The sequence below is a fragment of the Vanellus vanellus genome, assembly GCF_965231255.1.
Source record: "Vanellus vanellus genome assembly, chromosome: 1".
NCBI lineage: Eukaryota > Metazoa > Chordata > Aves > Charadriiformes > Charadriidae > Vanellus > Vanellus vanellus.
This window is the reverse complement of record NC_138905.1, coordinates 131,153,439-131,176,223: the sequence shown is the minus strand read 5'-3', so window position 1 is coordinate 131,176,223 and position 22,785 is coordinate 131,153,439. Positions and strand designations below refer to the sequence as shown.

Here is a 22,785-nt window from a genome sequence, read left to right as displayed (position 1 = left end):
TAGAAAGTTTTAACAGGGACCCAATGAATTTTCAATATGTAGACAGAATTGGAACTAGTGCTCCAGGGTTAAATGTAGTGCGTGCATGTGTTTGTTTTATGGTGATTTTATTTTATGTATTTTTTTCAGGAACAATAGATCAGTTTTGGTGCATTAAATTGCTCACAAACACTGTATTCAGCTTTTTCACAATGACAGTATTATGATTAGTTACTTCAAGGTTTTTTCAGCACCAATATAAAATCAGTGTTTCTTTCGTCTTTTTGGAACTCTAGGAAGCAACCACGGAAAGACAGAAGATGAAAGCTCCTATTCCCAACTTGATTCTCTTGTATGCTACTCTAACTCAGAGCTTGAAGGTTGTGACCAAAAGGGGATCAGGTAAGTAAATCCTTATCTCTGTGGTCATGATACGGTTTGGAAAGGAGTGCAAGTAGATACTAAGATGTTGTTATGGTGGTTTGGAACATAGTTAAGAAGATTTCAAATTCTGCAGCAGAAAACGTTAGTAGCTTCTGTATATTTTTAGACTATATTGTGTCATGTGAAATTGATGAAAAAAAAACAAAAATGTTAAAATCTGATATGTAATGTGAAATCAGTGTCACAATTCATCTACTGAAGGAAAGTTATTCCTAGAACTTTTTAACTTCCTTAAACGACTTTGTTGCAGTCAGTGTTGTTAATGTGAGCTACTAGATTTATCTGTTTGACTATAGTTTATGGTGAAGAATCTCTTGGAAATTAAGATCATGCAGTTTTGGTTTAGGGTACTGATTTTTTTAATACAACAAATATATCAAGCACATTAAATTTAATAACCATGAAAAGTGAACAGCAAAATGTGTTTTTGAAAGGGCTACCTGATACATGGTTGAAGAGTTTAATTCAGCAAAGAAAATACAGGCAGTTTTTCAGAAACCAAGCAGAGGGTGACATGTTTACCAAACATCTTTCATACTGTTACTAAAGATGAATTATCTTCATATGTAAATAAAGGGAACACTATTACTGAGACAGTTGGGTGGGTTTGGGTTCATGTTTTGTCTGTCACCCTGAAATTCCAATTTTCCCCTTTTTCACTTTTCAATGGATATTGAAAAAAAAAAATAGGATACTACTGTGAAGTATCTTGCTCTATGGCACTAAAGGACACCAAGTCCTTAATGGAAGTCTTAATCCCATGTTGATGGAATCAGTTAATTAGGTTTGTTGTTACTAGTAATTTTCCTTTTGGCATTAGAATGTTTTAGGTAGCTTTTGTTGTACTGTTTCAGAAGTCTGGCTCTGATTTCTTTTTATATTTGTTTCCAACTGGAGTTGGTTGGTAGTTGTTGTAAACTGGTGCTTAGGGAGGACAAAGGTCTTTGTACATTTTGGGGAACAGCTTAAAGTATATTTGTAACAACTTTATGAAACTGATTATATCTCCAATATTTTAGTGATTGCAAATGTAGATGGAGGGAAGGAAAATAAGCAGTACCACTATAAAGTAAGGTATTCCTCAACTAAGACTTGAGATTAAAATATTTTTGGGGTTATTTTAACTGGAATATATGCACTGTGTGCAGAGCAGAGGAGTTGGTGATGGGTTGATGTGTTTGTAATGTGATGTTGAAACCTAGATAGATATCATAGATAGCCTTTGAATGTGTCTGGCTGAGGTTGCCCTATTTAATTAAGATTTAATACTTGTAAGCTTTAAGTTGAGGCCCCTTAATCCAAATTTAATATAAACATTATTGTTCATCTCAAAGTAACTTTTACAATAGCATCCATTTTTAAGGAACTAAATAAATAGTCAGTCATCAGATACCTGTTGTTTGAATGTGACAATAATGAGAACTTGAGTTGTCTTTGCATTTGATTTCATCATTTTTTCCTGTGTCATCTTCCTCTTATTAAGCAATGCAAGGAAAAGTGGTAAATACACATTTTAACTTCTGTTTGGGAAAGTAATATAATTCATGTCCAGCAAAAGAAAGAGCATATGATACTTTTAAGATGTGTAGAATATGTTCTCATACTGATGCTGTAATAAAAAGGAAAAACTGTAATGGAAATCTTTGGATCATACCTTACTGTAACATGGGGTTCTTGACATTTTCGCTTGAGATCTGCTTATCCTGTATATAGTTTCAATTAGCTGTGTCACCAAGAGAGCTGTTTGTCATACTGTGTGTACAAAGGAGAAATCTCTGATTTACTGAAATCTCCGATCCTACTACCTTTGGTTGTGTTGTTCAGTGACTTCAGACTTGTAGAACTTCCACAGAAGTAGGTGGAATGTAATAACATGTGTCATGCTGCTTGTTTTGTTCTTGTTGGTGCTGTTGTTCTTTGGTTTGGTTTGGTTTGGTTTGGTTTGGTTTGGTTTGGCTTGGTTTGGTTTGGTTTTGTCCTCCCTTGGGTGCTTAGGTGGCCTATTTTGTAATCCTGAAGCGCGTCTACAAAGAAAACTTTATGTACTTTAACAGAAGTTTAGCAAAATAAGATTCAGTTACCTGTACTGTGAAAATAGAAATGGTTTCCTAAAACTAGTGCAATGTATAATTGGAAGTAGGAAAAAGAAATCAACTTGAAAAATAGAACTTCGGTTTTACGTGAACATGTTAACGTGAGGCAGAGGATGGTGAGGACATGGTTTCGGTCTCTTTAGTCAGTTCTACTTGTGAGTTCATTTTGTCCTTGAAGTGTCAGCATTAAAGTAAACTGAACAGAAAAATAAAGACGTTGGCATATTTTTATACTTATGAGATGTTATGATTATAAATATGGAGTAGTAGTATCCACCTTCTAGAGATTTGTTGCTTTTATGTACTTCCTTCTCTGTTACGAATTAAAGGAATGTATTAGAAGTAAAGAAGTTGTTGCGTTAATATGCTAAATAGTTGTCCTAATTGTGACTTATTTCTTCTAATTCACTTTTGTTGAGCTTATTTCTAAGTACCAAACCTGAAAACACAAATCTTGTGTTCTTTATATATTTAACTTCAGTATTTTATGTTAAAAAGAGTTCTATCCTTGGGAATACGTCTTTTCTACATTGTCAGTTGGATTTTTCCTGCTGGAGTACTTCAGCTCTCTTCTTTTATAAGTTTTTTATCAGCTGTGCTGAAAAGATAGTGATTAATAAAAGTGTGAGTTTCTCCGTCTGGTAGAAATACATTTCCAGCCACTTGTGTAATCTGTCAAGAACACGAAAACCTACCTTCAGAAAATCAGTGAGGATTCGCAGCATGCCAAAAATGTGGAATAATGTAGGCTTAAATTCTGATTTCGTTTCTAAAAATGGATAACAATTACAACTGTCTATTGCCTTTCAAGACTGAAGTTATATCAAATAATTAGCTATATGTTTGAACAGTTAGGGTCGATATTGTATTCTTGTCTTTGTTTGGGTTGATTGAAAAACAGATTAAGAAAAACATTGCAAGAGAAAGCTTAGGTTATGCTGCATTGCATTAAAGCTCTGATCATGAGAGCTGTCATCATGCAAAGCACTTAAATGACATTACTTAAAGGCAGTCCTTGAATCTTTCTACCATTCTACCACTGTGTACTATTAATCAGTAAAATGTAATAACATAGGGTATAAAGGGAACAGTATTAATTTAAAAATAATTAATTATTTTTATTATTTATGTATTTATTACATTAGCAGGAAAACATGCTTTAAATCAGCTTGTTCACAGCTGTGTGAAGTACCTGTTTAACACGTTATGTTGTATGTATGGTTCTGTTTCTGTCTGACAGAAGATACGGCTTTTTTTCCAGTTAATGTTTTAAATCATTTCTGTAATACGATGAACAGTTTCAAATTACTCTTTAACATAGAATGGATTTGTTTTACATTTAGAGCATGCAGTAACTGTATTTGTTACAAAAGAAAGGCTGGATGAGCAGTTCCTGTAACAATGCCATTAATAAATAGAAATGATGCAAGAAACTTCTTCCTATATCCACACATGCAAAAGCTAAACTAGACTTAAGCACACTTAAACTTCTCCTGTCATTTATAGTTGAATGCACAACACCTACAAGTTATAATGCCTTCTCAAGCAAGAAAGAAAAGATCCTTTGCCTTAAGCTTTGCTGTTCCGGCCACTGACTTCAGAGTAGCTGTAATGGTTGTTAACTGGGTGTTTTAAGTAATCAGTGAAGCCTCCATAAAGTTCTGGAGAGGCTTCAGAGGCTGCAACAGTAACTGCAAAGATGAACTTTCATTTGGCACGCAATGGATATCAGATGTGATCTGCTCAACGGGAAGCCGACTCTTGCACTACTTCTCGGCTTTTTGAAGTATCTCAAAGCATCTCGCTCCATGAAGCAATTCCTCTGTCGGATCACCATGTCATGCTTGATGCAAAGGAAGAATAAATACTTAAAGCCTACATATTTTGATTTGTTCAGCACGTGGTTTTTCTGGAATTGGCTTAAACCTCAAAAGTGTAGGAAATAATGCCTGTTTTTTAGCATGATGCCGAACTTCATATAAATTTACAATATGTCTAAAAAGTGCGTAGATTTACTTTTTGTGCAGTCCACTGAGTGTCTGTTGCTCAATGCAGCCCATGGTAGAATTTTGAGAACTTTACGGTAATGTGCTTCTAAATGTTTTTCTTTCGGTGGTTTTTCCTGAAGTTATCCTCTTTCACAGTTTGAATTAAATTGTAGATATTTTTTTTTAGCCATGTGGTTTTACATCCTTAGAAACGTAGGTTTCTCAAAGTCTGTTCTTTTCAGGTTGAGTGGTATTTGATCACTTACTTGTGGTGAAGAGTTTTTGCTTATGAATTATTTAATATTCATCAAAGAGTAATTAGGTTAGGAAAGAGAGCCTCATGCTGATCTGTACAGATTTTTTTGTCCCTATAACATGTATGTTAAGTAAAATACTTGAACACTGCGTTGCCATCTGGTGGTTTTTTCCAAGGATGCTGAATATACAAAGGAAATAAAGTGTTTTTTTGTTAAAAACCAAATTTGTTAAAAGGGAGAATGGGGGGGAAAGTATGTAAAAAGATGTAATTGCATGAAGAATTATGACTTGGTCAGTATAATTAGATGGTGTTAGTGTAGTGGCTTTTTATACACTCGCATTACCTAATAGCAATCAGGTGAAAGTTGTTATTAATGTCTGTAGTTCTCTATTTTACTACAGATTATTATGCATTATGAGTTAATTGATTAATATTCTGTATTCAGTTCTGCTATTGCGAATGGAAATTTTCTTTTCTAGGTTAAATTTATTTTATGATGGATAATCTAAGTGGAAGGACAATCTTTCCAATGATAGGTTGTTAGGATATGTATGAAAACCTTCATATCATTATGATGAGATTAAAGTCTATAGATGTATTTTTTCACATAGCATTCTCCTTTTAATGTCTAGTATTTCTGCGCCTTAGCTATCATGAATGAGTATGGGTGGTTCTAGCTGTACTTGTATGGAAGATCAACATTATGAAAAAAGGAAGTAAAGAGCTTTGACATTGCAACATTGGTTTTTCTGAATTGAAAAATAAGAAATTTAACTAGATAAAAATAATTCGCGGTGGGTTTTTTGGTTCTAAAACTAGTAGAATTCTGAGGAACAGACTGGAAATATATACTAAAAGTCTCAAGTTGTTATTCTGTTTGACAAATTCCATACTGTTTAACAACTATAAGTGGACATTTTTATAAATTATGTCACTCTATGAATTTTTATGAATTATTTCTCATGTAAGAATACATATATTTTAGAGAAGAATATCAGAGATATTAGGGATATATCTGCACAAACAAGACAGTTTGTCCTTTTCAAAAACATTTTTTTAACTGGAAAGGAACATGTGACCTGTGCAATATAGGCCTTAACATCAACAAGCTCAAGATTTTACACCTCATGATAAATATCATAATGATAACTTAATTTATTAAAAAAAATGTATAAAATAAAATAATAAAATCCATGTAATGGAAATTCTTCACCTGTGCTATATGTAAGGAGTATATCTACAGAAGTCAAGACATTTTGAGAACTCTTTTCAGTAGGAAGAATTTTTGAATTTAGTTTACGTGTTTGTACCTAATAATTGATTTGACACTATTTTACAGAAAAAAAAAAAAAAAAAAAAAAGTATCTATCTAGAATCCAGCTTACATGGCAAAAATGCTTTGAGAAATTACATACAATTAAGTGCTGAGGCTTAGCAGAGGTCTGGTCCCCAGTATTTCAGTATCTGTATTTTTCATCTATTTATTTTTTTTAACCCTTCTGGGTGAGACTTGGTGTCCTAAGAGCATAGTACTACATAAATCACCCTGTTCTTCTTAATGTCTTTCCTTCAGTGGTGCCATTCTCTTTAATTCTGGCTGTGTATTGCCTAAGTATTTTTTTTTTGGATTCTTGTCAAAAGGTAATTAGTTGATGAATGTCATATTGGATCTGATACGCCCTGAATAGTAATCAGATGGTTCAAAAAAGAAATAAATAGACATATATCTCTTGTTCTTTTTCTTATACAACTTATAGGCAGAACGTTCGCATATACAGTACTGCAAGTACACTGAGCTTGGAGCAAAGCATTTACAGCAATTAAAGGATATGCCGCTTGTAAGCCATAGGAGTTGGTGTCAATTGATATTAATGACCCCTAGCTGTTGTTTTCACTCTGTTACAGAGTGTTAGTTTTCCATTATTAATTGATGAGCCTTGTGGTTTGTTGTGTGGTTACACAGAACCTGAAATAATATTTAGAGTCTGTCTATGTCTATCTGATGTACAGGATTAACTTCTATAAGCAAGTATTTTTTAAGTTGGAACAATTGAGACTCCTGTTATTACTATGAAAACTTTTTTCTGTTTCTCTGTTTGGTGACAAGAAGCAAAAGTATAGTGAAAATCAGTCCTAAGCAAAGATATATGTACCTTTCTTATTGCATTGGGGGGATGGGAATATTTTTGCATCATGACCTGATTAAGAAGTAAACCTTATTTCATATGAGGATTGTTTCAAAAAAGTCATTTTGAGTTGGCATATAAACATGCAGTTGTCTTTGTGGTTGTAGCTGTGGGACTGAATGGGGAAAACTCCGTGAAACTTTTTTCTTTTTGAGGGAGAAGAGAGAGAAAGATAAGGGGAAACCTTTACAGTTAAACCCACAATGGACATAAACAGAAATCCGTATTGTTCATTCTCAGGCAACTTGCTTAGGTTTTGATCGATTAGATCGTTCTGTATTGGTTTTATGAACACTAATATTCTTCTGCTTTTTATCCTGAGAATATAAGATGTTTTCATTTACTTTTTGCACTGTTTCTGTTCCAATTTAAAGATGGATGTTCCTCCCCATTTTAATGTGTAGTAGAAATCAGTAAGTTTTATTTTAAGCGTTAATACCTTCTCTTCATAGTTGAAGAATGAATTACCTGGACGTATCCACTTTCTTGGATTTTGCCTAGTTACTTACAAGGTATACACCTTGTATAGCGTGTGTCAGTGTGTGTGTGTGTGTGTGTTATTTGCTTTCTTACCTGCACATTTCTTTTAAAGAAGGAAATCTTCAACAACAGTACCCTTGAATATATAGTGGTGGGGTCAGCTGGGATGAACGATTGCTTATGCCTGGGAGGTGTATGGTGTTATGGGAGGGAGGTGTAGATGGTCTGGAGATGGGAAGACTGTGTGAGTGCTCGGCCTCCTTCAGCCCTTGCACTCTCTGTCCTGAACTTCTGCTCTCCATCTGACAGAGCCGTGAGGCCTCCTGGAACGAATAGAGCCCACTCAAAAGTTTTAGGGCTTGATATTTCTACGTGGTACCAGGATGTTAAAAGAGCAATTAGTGTCCTTGAGCACCTTATTTAGACAGCAAAAGCATCCACGTCCCCATCCTCCAGCCAGTTATGGCAAAGCCATTTATGACACTTTTGATATGATCTTCACTTTCTGTTTTCATTTATGAAGGCAAAATACCACCTGATTATTGTTAGGAGAAAAGGCATGACTTGCTTTTTGTGAATCGAGGAATACTGGAAGAAAGTAGGAGTTAAAAATTAACGTATTTAGTAACATTTTGCATATTCAGGAAATTAGACGGTTCCTTTAGTATATGGCTTTGAACGTGTGTTTTTGTTTATGCCAACTGTATAGGGGAAGTGTGTCTTTTTCTTTAAAAGAATAATCCTTTACAATACTTTGTGTTTCTTTAGCTACAGTGTGTTGTATACGTTGCATTGCTATGGAGTAATTTTCGATGTATAGTTTTCATTTGAAAACCCCTGAAGAATAATCTTGTTGGGAAAGAACACCGGTTTTGTTAGTGAGCTTAAACAGATGCTTGGCCATGGGGATGGTTCAGCTCCAATCGTCTCTATTTTTTTAAGCTAAGGATACTGTTCGATATGTCAGATGAACAGCAATGATGTGGATTTTTTACTATAGGGGGTTGGGGGCTGTATTATCAAGAAAGAAACAAACACAATCCTGTGCTGCTAGAGGACTTGGGCGATAAGGAGCAATTGCGTTGTAAGCATAAATCCTTTGTGACGCGTTACTTATTTTGGAGACACTGTGAAAGCAGTAACTGTTACTTGTCCTGTGAGCATTTATGAACAAGATGGCTGGCATTTTAAAAATAGTTATATGACCTTTTGTTGTTGCTAGGATCCATACTGGTACTTCTCAGAGTCCTGAGAGATGTTGAATAATATCACAGTATGTGAAAAGACTGTCTGTGCAGTAGCAAAGGGTCAATGTTTTATAGTGTGCAATACATATTAAGAAATGACTAACGATAGTAAAGGAGACAAAACAAAATCTAAAGCCAAAAGGACAGTACTAGATATTCTTACATAGTTCGGTCACTGAGTTTTAGTAGCTGTTTAGAATGACTCTCTGCTTCCACAGTCCTTATTGTCCCTGGGGCATGGTTAGCAGTTGTTTCACTGATTGGCATCTGTTGGCAAATGGCCTAGAAGATGTAAAAGAACAAGTGACCTTTGATCAGAAATAGCTGTTGCAGAAGATTTATTTATTTGAATATTACGCTGTCAATTTTATGTAGAATAATGACTGTGGAGAATAAGGAGACAAGAAAACCGCAAGGACAAGTAATGGCCATCTGATAGATTTGCCTCTTTTATTTAAGTGTACGCAGTTGTGAAATATTGTTAAATATTGTAGAAATAAGAGCTATGATAATAACTTTTGCCCATTAGAATATGTTTTGTTGCTCAACTTAAAGCAAATTAAAATTGATGAAATCTGTCCTCGGTTAAAATACTTACTGACTTGTTCTTTCTGAAAGACGGAGGGAGAAAGTGCTCTCAGTGCTGCATACAGAGATATATGGGAAGCAGCTTAGCATGAAAAGAGAAGGTCGTCCTTTAGATTGCAGTACTGAAATCTTCAGCCATTCTTGCTCAGACTTGTTTTTTGCTGTTACGGTCTTTATTTCAAATGCAAAGTGCCCGACGTCCGTCGTTACTTTAAGATTTATCTTTTTATCTGTTTTTCAAAACAGTTTTTTTGCAATTATAAGGAGAATTATCAGACTGCTATAATGGTAAATTGCGGCAGTTATGTTAGTTGAAAGATGAGTGCTTCTGTAATTTTCTTGCCTTGCTCTGAACACTTAACTCATTTCAGGAAACCGTTGAGTGTGCAGATGCAAAGCAGAGAATTGTGTTGAAGCAATCCGCAAATTCATTTGGAGTAGCCCACTTCCACAAATGACTCTTTTTCATCCTTGGCAAAAAGGAGCAATTTTTATTCTCTTTTAAATCAGTTTTAATTCCAATTAAAATAGTTCCAGTTGATAATTCCAACTTTAATTACAGAGTCGTTTAGGCTGGAAGGGACCTCTTAAGATCACCTAGTACAACCTCCCTGGTTCAGGCAATGTCAGCTACAGGAGGTTGCTCAGGACTGCGTGCAGTTGAATTAAATGACTTCAGGACTGTTCTTTAAACTATTTTTTTAAGGAATTTAGGCAAACCTTTTAGAGGCTATATGTACATGCTGTAGTCCTGGACTCTTAATTTTTCCAGATTAGAACTTCCCTAAACATCTCTCTTATCGTGGGTTGTCTCATTGCCCAGTGGAAATTGTGGCGTGTTTAGGATGGTAGCTCTGAATTGCTCTAATGCGGTGTAGTGACACACCAAGGAAATACCTGAAAGCATTTTCCTGTCACGTTCTAAAACTTTACCTACACGGAGGTGGTGTTATTTAAAATTACTTGATATCCGTTCAGGATGTTCAGTTTCTTTCACAGTAAGATTATTTATTTCTTGGAGATTACAAACGTGTTCAAACTCTATTGAAACATAAGCCAATTATTGAGGCATGGGTTAAGCTACATGGAAAAATGAGTGTATGTAGTGTGTGTTTTACCATTGCCTTGCCACCTCACTTTTAGCCATAGTTAATATCCTTGTTAATACAAGAAACATGGTATTTTATTATGAGAAAAGTAATTGGCAAATACTAGGCTAATGCTACCTTCATGCACTTTTTTATAATTCACTGTGATCTTTTTTTTTAATGAGGTTTGTCATAGTAGGTAGAAAATAGAGAGTGACTTGGGATATGAAAATTTAAAGAGCAGGCCATAAAGTCAACAACTTCCAAGAAAAGCAGCAACGTACATGGGTTGTCCAGATAAGATGAGCACAGCCTGAAGTAAAGCTGTTGTTAATGCTATTTTTTTTTTAAAAGTACCAAGTCAACTTGTCTGAAACTCCAAATTTTTTGCTCCCAGTCATTGGCCATATAATCCAAAGTGAATCCTGAAGGCAAAACAGAGAGACGGACAAGGAAGAAAGCAAAATATATGTATGTATGCATAGGTATCTGTGCCATGAGGGAAGTCGGAATTCCTCCCCAGGGATCGTGAAGCCTGTAGAGATGCTGTTAACCTGTTGCATATGTGATTGCCTGGGTGCAGCACAGCAAAGGAAAATGGAAAACATGGAGCAATACCGTCAAACTATGAGCACCTTCTACTCAAACAGGCTGAGCCAAGTATGACAAGGAGTTCACCTGCCTTTTCTAGGAGGGACTAATGCACATCTTGTGATTTCACAAGGGGCCTCCTGGAGACCAGTGAATGCCCTGCTTCATTCTGCTGACTGCCCCAGGCCACTTTAAGCATTTGGCAACAAAATCACTTTTTTGTATCGTAGGTTTATTTTTACCATTGGCAATGTTTTAAATATAATTTATATGTTTATAATTTGAGAGACAAAATCAAATTTTAAGCTTTGTATTTTTCTAGGAAATTGAATAAAGGTCAATAACAGAACATTCTAGTTGGTTAAACATTTTTTGAAACAATTCATCAGAATTGCGAGCTGGTATAATTTTACAAATGCATTCATTTTATAGTATACTACTTGCTGTGAAGTTTTAGCAAAATGTGACTATTAATGGATGAAGCAGGAAGCTTAAAATAGCAAGCCTGGGAAGAAATCGTAGCAAACCATGTTTGTTAGAAAATGCATCTTTACTGGGAAAAGTAGCTGTCATGTCACGGAGAGGAGGAACAAATTGTGAAACGCTTCAGCCAAAATGATGCCCATAACATAATGCCTTCAAACATAGAATGTTAAACTTATTTAAATTTAGTTCCCTGATGGTTTTGCACTGAGATTTTTTTTCCTGCTGACATTTAATACCTTTATCTACTGTCTTTCCTTCTGAGTGCTTCCAATTGGTATAAATACGCTTCTCCAGCCTTTATTGTCCATCTTACAGGACACTTGTATAGGACCTGCATGCAAAATCCACGTATTCATGGATCAAAATGTAGGTGTCACAAAACTTCTGAGGACCTTTGAAGAAAATAAAATAGAAATATTTATTTTCTGCCTAAACTCATGTGAAAACATGTACCTCATCTGCAGTCTAGAGTCTTGATGAGTTCAGAGCAATTAAATCGATGCATGTCTTAGAAGTACTTGACTTAGACTTTTGTGGGTGTGTGTTAGGTTACTTATAATAAACAATATGTGGTAAATTCAAAATAGAAGTCTTGAGAATAAAACACTGATAATTCATTGCTAAGTTGCTGTATTAGGCCTTAAAATGCAACGTCACATAGAACAGTTGTAAGAGAGTGAAAAACTTAATTATTTACAAATCCAGGAAATTCAGCATTAGAGCTCAAAAGTGTAATTTTAACAAAAATGAAGAAATTTCTTTGCTTCTGGTTATTAGGAGTGATAGAATAGGATGGCTTATATTTTTAAATTGTAACAACTTTCTGTATATATTTGAAATGTATTCCATAAAAACCACTAGAAAATAATTCATAAATAAGGTTTGAGACAAGGAAAACATCTATTATTTCTTTTTCTCAAATTTTCAAAGAAAACAAGTCCACGACAAACATAGTTTAGTCTATTAATAAATTTCATTGATTCCCTTGAAAAAGCTGCCAACTGTTACTACCATCTGAACTTTTTTTTTTTACAATTCCTGGTTAAATTGTCAGAAGTCTGTGCAATGGCATAAAAATAATGAGATAATCTAACAAAAAAATAGTTTGGACAGGGTATCATTTAACAACCGAAAAATTTATCAGTGTGAGTTTACTACAACAGTACATCAAAATGCAAGAGCTCGTTACCCTCTCCCCCCCTAAAAAAAAAAAAAAAGACATTTTGCTATAAACAGCAGAGGATAATTTTTAGGAGGTAATGCCGTAATTGAATTCCAGTGTGATTACACTTTTACAGTGCCTAGAGAAGCTGTTAGCTCTCCTTCACAATGAGATTCCACTAAAAAGCAGCTGTCCCTGCTATCAGCTGACTGGTGCAATGCCATCTGTAATTCAGGGCAAATTTAAGAGAACTGAAATTTTCTTCCGATTTAACCAGGTGGACTGCTTTATTCATTCATGACTTTGTTTCACTTTGTCACTGTTAAGTAATGCATGTGTAATAATACTCCTGCATTTCAAAGTAGGTCATGCTATTCTCATACGTGTACAAAGCCAGCACGTTTCGTATGTGTTTGGTATTGAAGACAGTTATGTTAAAATGTTGCTGTTTATACCAAATTTAGAGTAGGTGCTGCACTTAGGACTCGCCATAGCTCATACTTACAACTGCTAATTATTTGCGGTGAGGAGGATCATTCATTCATGTCAAACTGTGCTTGAACAAGACTGTTCAGCAGAGTTGCTTTCTCATTGTCAAGGTGTAGTGTGTTTGAAACATGTAAAATTTTCCTTTCTGGTATTAAGTCTAGCCATAAGATCCAAAGAAAATATTGAAGTCTTGTGCTAAGTCTCCAGAATTAATTACTTTGGGAGAGAAGAGGCTTCATTTCTTTGTTTGTTTGGTTGGTTGGTTTAGTTGTTCTCTGTGACTCAGTCTTTCACTAAAAGCGAGATGAGGAAGAAATACACATTCCATGGTACTTCATGACTTTTTCCCATTTCCTTCCTCCAGTATAGACACACAAGGTGAAAGATGTAACAAGGTATGGTAGTTGCCCATCACTGAACAGCAAATTGTTAGATGTTCCTGAACTGAGAAACTCTAGAAAAAGTTTGGAAGCTGGTTTTCTGTGCCAAGATGTATTCATCAACTTCAAGGTGTTGACAATTGTGATCAACAGAGAGAGAGAGGCCTCTTGTCTCCCGCACAAAATTTCCTACATAGCTGTAGGCAGTGCAACAACCGTCCTCCTCAAAACCGTTGCTGTTGAGGATTTTATGTCCAAGTTCTGAGTTTTGTCAAACAGAACTTTAGTTTTATTTAAACTGAAAATCACAGGAATCTAGTTTTCTGATAGAGACAGTTGCAACTGTTAGTAATATACAGGAACTCTTGGAAGCGAATTACTGTGACGCTGTGCCATGTAATTTTAAAAGTATCTGATTCTCTAATTGTTTTTCTTACATCAAAGCTGCTTTGTTACGCTCTGAAAACTTTGCAGTTCCTTTCTTTTCTAGCTACAATTATTAAAAAGAATTTAATTGAATTTATGTTTTATTAGCTTGATTTCATTAATATGTTCATTGAAAACAGCTCTTTATTTTCTCTCCTGTTTGGCTGATCTTAACTTCCAGGCCAAATTTAGTATGAAGGCTTTAAGTCTTGTCTCCCTCTTACGGGAAAGGTCAGACATCAAGTTCCATCACACTCGAGAGAGCAGAATAATGTGTTATGTATGCTTTGTTCACAGTCCTTCGCTGCTGTGATGAATTCTCAATGATAAGTCATATGTGAGAGTAATCTCTGTTTACATTTACTTCGGTCAAAGCAAAGGTGAACTTGCTTTTTCCCCTCCTTCTTGAAGACCTATTTCTTCCTTGCTGGGCTTTAACATGTGTTTGTGGATTATTTTTGGTTTTGGCTTTCTTTTTGATTATAGTTAGCTTTGGTATAAGTAATACAGTACTGTATATTTTGTTCATTTTAGGGAGAAAATTGCAATACCTGCTGAAAAGTCTCTGTTTGATTTACAGGAGCATAAACCCTAATCTAAATATGAATGATTAAAGTTGCCTGTGTATATGAAAGATAAACAAATATGGAATTGGTAAGATAATTTCCATTTGAGTGAGGTAAAAATGGAGAAACTATTTTATCTACCACAAATTATTTCTGTTGAATCTGAAGTTAAGCTTGTAATTTTACAACTTGAAGATCATCTATTTCGACCCCCCCTGCCATGGGCAGGGACATCTTTTACTACACCAGGTTGTTCAAAGCCCCATCCAACCTGGCCTCGAACACTTCCAGGGATGGGGCATCCACAACTTCTCTAGGCAACCTGTGCCAGTATCTCGCCACCCTCATCCTAAAAAGATTCTTCTTTATGTCCGATCTAAACCTACACTCTTCCAGTTTAAAACCATTGCTCCTTGTTCTGTCACTGCAGGCCCTGGTAAAAAGTCTCTCTTCATCTATCTTGTATGCTCCCTTTATATATTAAAGGCTGCAATAAGGTGTCCCTGGAGCCTTCTCTTCTCCAGGCTGAACAACCCCAACTCTCTCAGCCTTTCTTCATAGGAGAGGTGCTCCAGCCCTCAGATCATCTTCAGGGCCCTCCCCTGGACTCACTCCAACAGGCCCATGTCCTTATGTTGGTGACCCCAGAGCTGGACGCAATGCTCCAGGTGGGGGCTCATGAGAGTGGAGCAGAGGGGCAGAATCCCCGCCCTCAACCTGCCACCCTTCTTTTTATTTTTATGTATCTTCTTAATGTGAGATGCAATGGTGTTAAAGAGAAAAGCAACCTGATGCATAAGTAAACTATTGGAATACTCTTTGAGAAACTTTTCAGAAACAAGATAACGTAATGATGCTAACTATATAGAAACATTCCCAAATATACTAATTTTAAGTAGACTATATCACATTTTGAAAACATCAGCAGGAGTTGTTTATAGAAGAGTAATTTATCTTATATTGAAAGAAGAGGTGGTTTATTGTATTACTGTTCTGCACAATGCATCTTTATATTTTTGTCAGGAGGATATGGTTAAACAGCATGATTCAAAGGTAGGCCTGTGAGAAAATGCAACTAAATGTGCGACACATAACTGATGTAGATTTCCTGTGCTACGGTTGTTACTAGAAGAATATTGAAGTGCTTTTTTGACCACAATTACAGATTGTTTCAAATTTAGAGGGTTTTGTTGGCACAAAGATTTAGGCATGAGCTGAAGCTGGCCGAGTCAAGTTATGCTTTTGATTTTTCACATTTTTTTTTTAGGATAATTCAGGTTGGAAGAGACCTTTGGAGGTCTCAAGTGTAAAGCAGGGTTAGCTCCAAGGTCAGGCTAGGTTTCTCACAGCTTTATCCACGTGAGTCTTTTAAAACCTCCAGGTGTAGAGCTTGCACAGATTATCTGGGCAATTGACTGTGTTACTTTTGGACTCGTGCCTTCTGCTAGGGCTCTCCTATTACAGAACATTGTAGTTCAGGATAAGCTAATGCGTGAATTAAAAACTATGCCCGATGCCCCCAAATCCAAAAAACTCTAAAAAAAGTGTTCATTTACTGACTTTCTCTCAGTCATAGCTGAATGCAGCTAGTGTGGGATTATGCAGAGGTGAAGCACTCTGAGGTGAAGGGGGAGCTGATTTTTGAAAACAAAATCTGGATGAACAACTCTAAACTTGGCTTATACTGAACTGCAAGTCCCATACAGAGCACCAGTGGCATGAGGCTGCTTCGCGTGAGAAGGATCTATGTAATGAACCAACTGCAGCTTTAGAGAGCGAGCGAGGGACACAAAGGCGCAGCATTAGTTTGAAGACATCGCCAAATACAGTAATTTGGAATCTTCCAATAAGTTGTGTATAACAGCCAAGCCATCCTTATTTAAAGCCAGCTGTGTTAATTTCAGATGTTAGAAGATCTGGGAAACATTTTTTATCCTGAACAAGTAAAAGATGTAACTTACATGTTGACTTTAGTATAGTTAAACATGGCAAATATATTCCCACCCAAAATATTTTATAAAGAAAATTTCAACTTACCAAATTAAGTACTCCCATGTGGAATGGGTATTAAAAAAATAATAATAAAATAATAATAATAAAAAAAAAGACAACGTAAAAATTTCAATCTTTAGTCTACCAAGATAATTTCTTAAATTTTAATTAAATGCATATTAATATTCTTTACCTTTTCAAATGTACTCTTTCCTCCTTTCTGGATATTCACTTGTTTCTATCCAACAATAGCTCTATCCAAGATTCCAGCTCTTTTGGCAAGTTTCCCTCGTCACTTCTGAGTTGTTACTGAGCTTCTCAACATGACAATCTTTGTGAATAGAAAGTACTTCCTCTAGTTGCTTTTCAAGATCACTGCTCTCGACAATCAAATCCTCAAAAATCTTTAGAGTAGGTTCACAACAGATGTAAATCTTTTCCGTTTCAAGAAACTCAGTAGATTTCCAGTGAATTGTATGCCACTTTGTTCTTTTACTTCAGAAGAAACAAAATGGCAAATTACTCATCAATTGTAGCCCTTCGGGAACATCCATATATTTTAAAATAACCTGAACTTTTATATACTTTCTCCCACTAAGTGATTCTGGCATTGTATTGCCCTTATTAGCACAGAAAGTGTAATAGTTGAACTGCATTATTTCATGAGATGCCCTAGAGGCATCAAAATTCGGACACGTATTTGAGTCACAGCTCCTGTGTCATTCTGGCTCTAGGCAAGGAAGGTAGTAATTTGCTGCTGGCCTAATTTTACTAGCACAAAGTTTCCAGTTTCTCCTCTACCATCACTTGCTATCTGTGTAGCTTCAATACGCTGCCCAGGAAATGCTTCCTGAGCCAAGTTTTCGACAGACTGAACAAAGAGTGAGGGGAGGTGTTGCATTGCATTAGTCTTGAGAAAGTGCCTCGTTTCCAGTAGGAGCTCAGTTGTGTTTTAACATTTTATAAGTGCATATCAAAAAATGAGGAATGGTAAAGTGGTGATGTTAGAGTTAAATTAACTTTGTCTGCCGTTCAACTAGATTATGAATGAATGTTCAACTTCTGTACTTTTCATGTGTTTACTTAATGTTTTAAAGACAGTTCCTAATTATTAGGGGAGGGGTTTGGTTTTCTTCTGTGCCAGCACGTACAGATTTAAATCAGTGGAGCTGTGGACTGAGTCCAATCACCACTTTAAAAACAAAATATTGTTTTAGATGTCAAGTATCGGATATCAGTATTTGACTTCTGAAGTTCGCCTTTTGACCATCAAAGAGGATTTTTCTGTTTGTTTGTTTCTCTATGCATGGTTATATACCTTTTAATTTGTTTTACTGTGTTGCACTGCACATCCCTGATACGCTGACTGGGAACTTTTTCTAAAGTAATAAAATATTTCCTGTAATGTTATGGTTCTAGGAGAGATTCCATTATATGGTATCGCATTTCTTTCTTCTGACTGTGTTCAGTGCAGTGTATACTTGTGCCTTCTAGTACGAAATATGTTAGTAGATCAAAATGAACATAATGGGATAACCTGTTCTATTTGTGGTGGAGAGAACTGGCGGGGCTGCAGTCATGCATGTTTGGCATTTCTACAAAATCATTGTATTAAATTAATAGCCACATCATTTTCAAGCCCATAAAATTTGGCTCCACTTTTAAATTTATGTTATGGTCACAGGGAGGAGTAATTTTCTTTTCTGATGTTTGACTTTTATAAATGTACCATAATTCAAAGCTGTGACCATGCAGTGTTACATTAAAAAGGAATGATGTTAAGCAAACACCCTTCAGCTGAAGGCTGGTCCTTCAAAATACTTTGAGATAAAATTTTAATATTAAGTTACATGTTTCGTAGTATTTTGGAGTCAGGTGCTTGTCAGTTTAAATATCTCAAATAGAACACGCCTCTCAACTATTTTTGATCCTTTTCTGGTGTGGGAGCTCATATGGAAGAGATCCTGTCAATTACCAACAGCTAAAGGATTGACTTATAGTAATTTCTAAAAATAAAGATGGCAGTCAATTTAGACTTTGTATTCAACAGAGCAGGAAAGGAAAGATTGGAACACGGATTTGGGCATAAACTTGCAGTTTTATTAAAAATTGCTGTGAGTATAACAGTCCACATAAAGCCGATACGAAACTGCAATGTTAAAAGCTCTCCTAAAACCAGCAGACATACCGCATTGAATTAATTAATGCATGAAGGAAAAAATCTTGTTCAACTCCGGTGATTTTTTTTTTTTTTTTTATGTATTTGAGAGTTCTCTTACTTCTCAGTGCATTAATGATAGGATTCTGGGATATGTATTATTTTTGGTCTAGAGATAAATTTTACCAATTTTATTTTTAGGAATTTAAGCAGGTAGTGTTGTAGCAGATTTTCACTTACAATGTTGTACTAAAAATAATGTAACATAATTAAGTAAAGGAGGCTTCATACACATTTTTCACTTTTTGAGAGAAGAGTTAAAGATTACTCAGCTTAAAGACAATGATTTTTGTTTCTAGGTCTGGACATGATGAACTGTTTTATAATGCATGTGGCTATCATATATATGAAACTGATTTAGGACCTTTCAAAATTTTATCCTAATTTCAACAGAGAAAGGTCAGAAATGCAGAGAAAAGTGACCGAGTTCTAAGCAATGGCGGTTTTGTGGAAGCTCCTGATTTTTGCCATCAAGAACATAGGACCAGTTTAGACACTAATGTTCATTTCCACAAAGGCTAAGAGAAGCCATGCAAGAAGCACCTCATTCAGAAGGGAACATGGCAGAACACCTCTATGGATCTTTAGCCCTAGAGGCTTCCCAACATGCCATAACAAATCCAAGCTTCATTGATGCCAGTGTCAAACACTTCCATGAATGGTTTGAGGCAGTTCCCTTCCTCCCTCCCTCCCTCCCTCCCTCCAATATTTAGCCAGTTGATACAACCACTGATTGCGAAGACAACACATTTCTTCCATGATGTATGTGCAGAGCACAAAACAATGCTGTTTATTCAAACTTATTTTTCATCTTTCAGCAGCAGCATGAGCCTAGTAGCATCTTCTAAAGCACGTAACGTCTGCCTCATTGCAAATAAAAACGTTAAATGGTCAAATGAAGGTGATGTTTTACTTAGTAATATGATGTAATACTTCATCTCAATGTTCCAAGAAAAAAATCACTTTGTTATTAATCTCTGACCTCCTGACTGCCTTGCACATTGGTTCATGTTTCTTTTCCCCGGGCAGAAACTGACTATTATATACGTTTGTCTGCCTTTGTTCAGCTACAGTTCTCAGAGTTTGCTTACTGTGAATATATGATATTCTTTTAAAATATTTTGCTGGACTGTAATTATATAATAACTACATCCATTCCTACTTGCTTAAATGAAGCATGCACAGAGTGAATAGAAGATCAAAATCACTGAAAATATCTCATTTTAATTTTAACTATTAGTTATTCAAACCCTCAGAAGCTGACTTTAAATTTTTAAAGTCCATGCTTTCTTTAAAAGGTTGAGAAATTAAGTCAATATTTTCATCTTTTTGATTACTTAATTCATCTATCTTTGAAGTAAGCATGCCTACAAAACTGTCTGTAAAAGCTACATCTTTCTATCAACATCAGTTTTTAAATTCTGAGAAATAGAAAACAAATCACCTCCACAAAAAGTATCTTTTCTTTTTTTGGAAAGTTCAATACATACAGTTATTTCTCTACTTCTAAGTGCTGTAAGTAGCTTCATAAGGTACTACTGTATATAAAATTCCAAGAGGTTTACAATCCAACTAGATTTCTGTCACTTGCGTGTCCTTAGCATTATGTTGCCTAGTCATGTCTATTTTGGTGTATTTTGGGAATATCTGCCCAGTCCTCTCTCACTGCTTTTGGAAGAAATAGGACACCTTTAATTCAGGCCTGTAATGATGCAGAACAATGAACAGTAAAAGGTTTATACTTGCCCATTTTTGCATCTCCTTCTTCCTTTCTTCCCCCTGCTCCCCTTAGAAAGGGAGACGTGCTTATTTTCCCAACGCAAGCTTCGGTGACGTCTCAAGGTAATAAAATGGGATTGTGATTGTGTACTTCCCCATGTATATGAATGAAAGCAACAACATTCTTTTCAATAAGGATGATGCCCGTTTAACCTGGGAACAGAGAATACACTTGAACGCTCACAGGCGTTTCGTGCAAGAATCTTTCCAAAGAATGTGGTACAAGCTAGAAAAAAAAACCAAACAGGAAAACAGGCAAAAAACCCCAAACAACTGTGCACTGCTGTAAATAAAAGAGATGAATACTTGAAACCACAGATGGATTCATCAGAGAACCACTTGGCACATTATTTTAGTCAGAAGTAACAAATTATGATTGATTCGATTACATCACACTGTCGCTTTCTCCACAGAAACCTCCCATTCAGTTGTTGAATGGAGGACACCACCCATTCTAATTTCCACTAACTTGTTGTGAACCTGATTAAATTCTTTAAATTTATCTTTAGCCAATTTAGCTTCATCACAAGACCAATGTTCATCTGAATCATTCCTGTGGAGATGATTTTTTACAGTTAATTAGGCAATCATTAGCTAATAGCCAGTAGAAAGCAGGAAGTTTCATGGTTCAACTGTTACCAATAAATTAACCCTGTTCTTCCTAATTTATAATTTAGACACTGAAAAATTCAGGGAAAGATCCTTTCAATCTTCTTGGAAAAATACTTATGCTGTAAACCACGTGCTAAAGAAGACGTGGTACTCGTTTCTCCCACTGATTTCAAAATCAGTGTAAGAAAATTCACAGAATTATGATTTCATTAGGTTTAATTTTTCTTTCTTGACTATTATGGAAATTTAGTTTTACTTTATATTTTGTCTGATTCTACATGCTGCTGTATTTGATTTTATATTCTGGAATCAGTAAGTAATAGCATACTCTTTCACTTACGTACATTAATTGAAAATAATAGAACACTTTTTCAGTTATGTAGATTACTTATATGTCTAAATGCACTCAAGTAAATTTCAATCATTTCTCCTTTTAAGTACATTTCAATTATTTCTGCTTTTATTTCTAGTAATTTTTGATTTCCTATGTTTTGTTTTCCTTCAACACACGGAGATTTGTCATGTTTATTATGCTATAATGGAAGCCAGATTTACTCTTCTGATGTCTGCTTTCCCTGGAGCTTCAGAGAGTTGAAAAGAAAAATAATTGAGACTTGTTTTAAAAGACCAGTCCAGTGTGGGCTGATTCTCCTAATTTGTACCAATTTAACAGGGTCTTCCTGACTCTCATAGAATTATTATCTGCTGATTACTCACGAGTCAGACCCTCAGACAAGGGTCTGATATGGCAGAGCTAATAGGAAACTAAATTGTTATATTATGTATTTTAGTAAGTGCTAGAGACAAGTCAATGGAAAATACTGTGATACCAGTGATTTGGTTCTTGAGATAGTTAAAAGCCTCTAGTTTCTGTCTTCTATGCTGTTTATTTCTACGATTTTCATTTTAATGTGCATAAACACACATGCTAAAACTGGAACATAGTATTTCTTGTTTTACTTGGCTACTCTTTCTCAGAGTCCTAAAATAGAAGGGGTAGTTCAATATTATTATTTACTCATGCTAGGGTTTTGTTGTTACTTTATTTACTGCTTTTATACACTGTGCAAAACAGCGTGAATTTTGCTTCTATTCTCAGATCCTTTCTTCAGTCTTCCAGTATCTGTCTGTCGCATGAACAATGCATTCACTTCCTTCCCCTTTTTCCCCCAGTCTCCATTAATTTCTTTATGATGATTTGTATAAGCTGCATAGTCTCCTGTGCTATGTAAATCATTCTGGTTTTTACTGCCTGCTCTCTTTTCTTGGTGTGACTGCTGTTTTGGTATCATCAGCAAATGTTGTCATTTACAGCATGATCCCTGGCACAACTTTGACTTGTGATGCACAGATTCAGTCATGCTCGATCCAGTCTCAGTATGGCTCCTTACCTTATTTTTCCAGAGCTTCTGTTTCTCAAGTATAGCCTCTGTAGCACATAAAATATCAGTTATTGCTGTACTAAACAATATTAATGGATTTTATAGGGTAGTTTTCTGGATCCAACTGGATTACATAATTCACCAAATTCATTAAACTACTTTTTTTAAAAAAATGGCTTTTGATATTAGCTTCTATATGTTCAGAAACATTTACAAAAGGTGCATTCCAGTGTCATTTCTGTCCACACATTCATGATAAAATTATGCTCTATGTATCTGTTTTAAGTTTCTACGAGCTGTGGGTTCCGAGTCAAACTCGGAACATCTGTGTGCACACTTGTGCATAATCC

The 22,785-nt window shown here is 35.5% G+C and overlaps 1 protein-coding gene across 1 annotated transcript in view; it reads left to right on the top strand.

The window, feature by feature from the left end:
* Positions 1-299: 299 nt before the first annotated feature.
* The window catches only part of IL1RAPL1 (interleukin 1 receptor accessory protein like 1), a gene marked incomplete at both ends in the record, with an annotated part of 677,390 nt that continues 654,904 nt past the window's right edge, over positions 300-22,785 (top strand). Inside the window, one exon of the mRNA XM_082498507.1 lies at positions 300-381. Within this exon, the coding sequence (XP_082354633.1) occupies positions 300-381 (82 nt within the window). The remainder of the gene's footprint in view (positions 382-22,785) is intronic.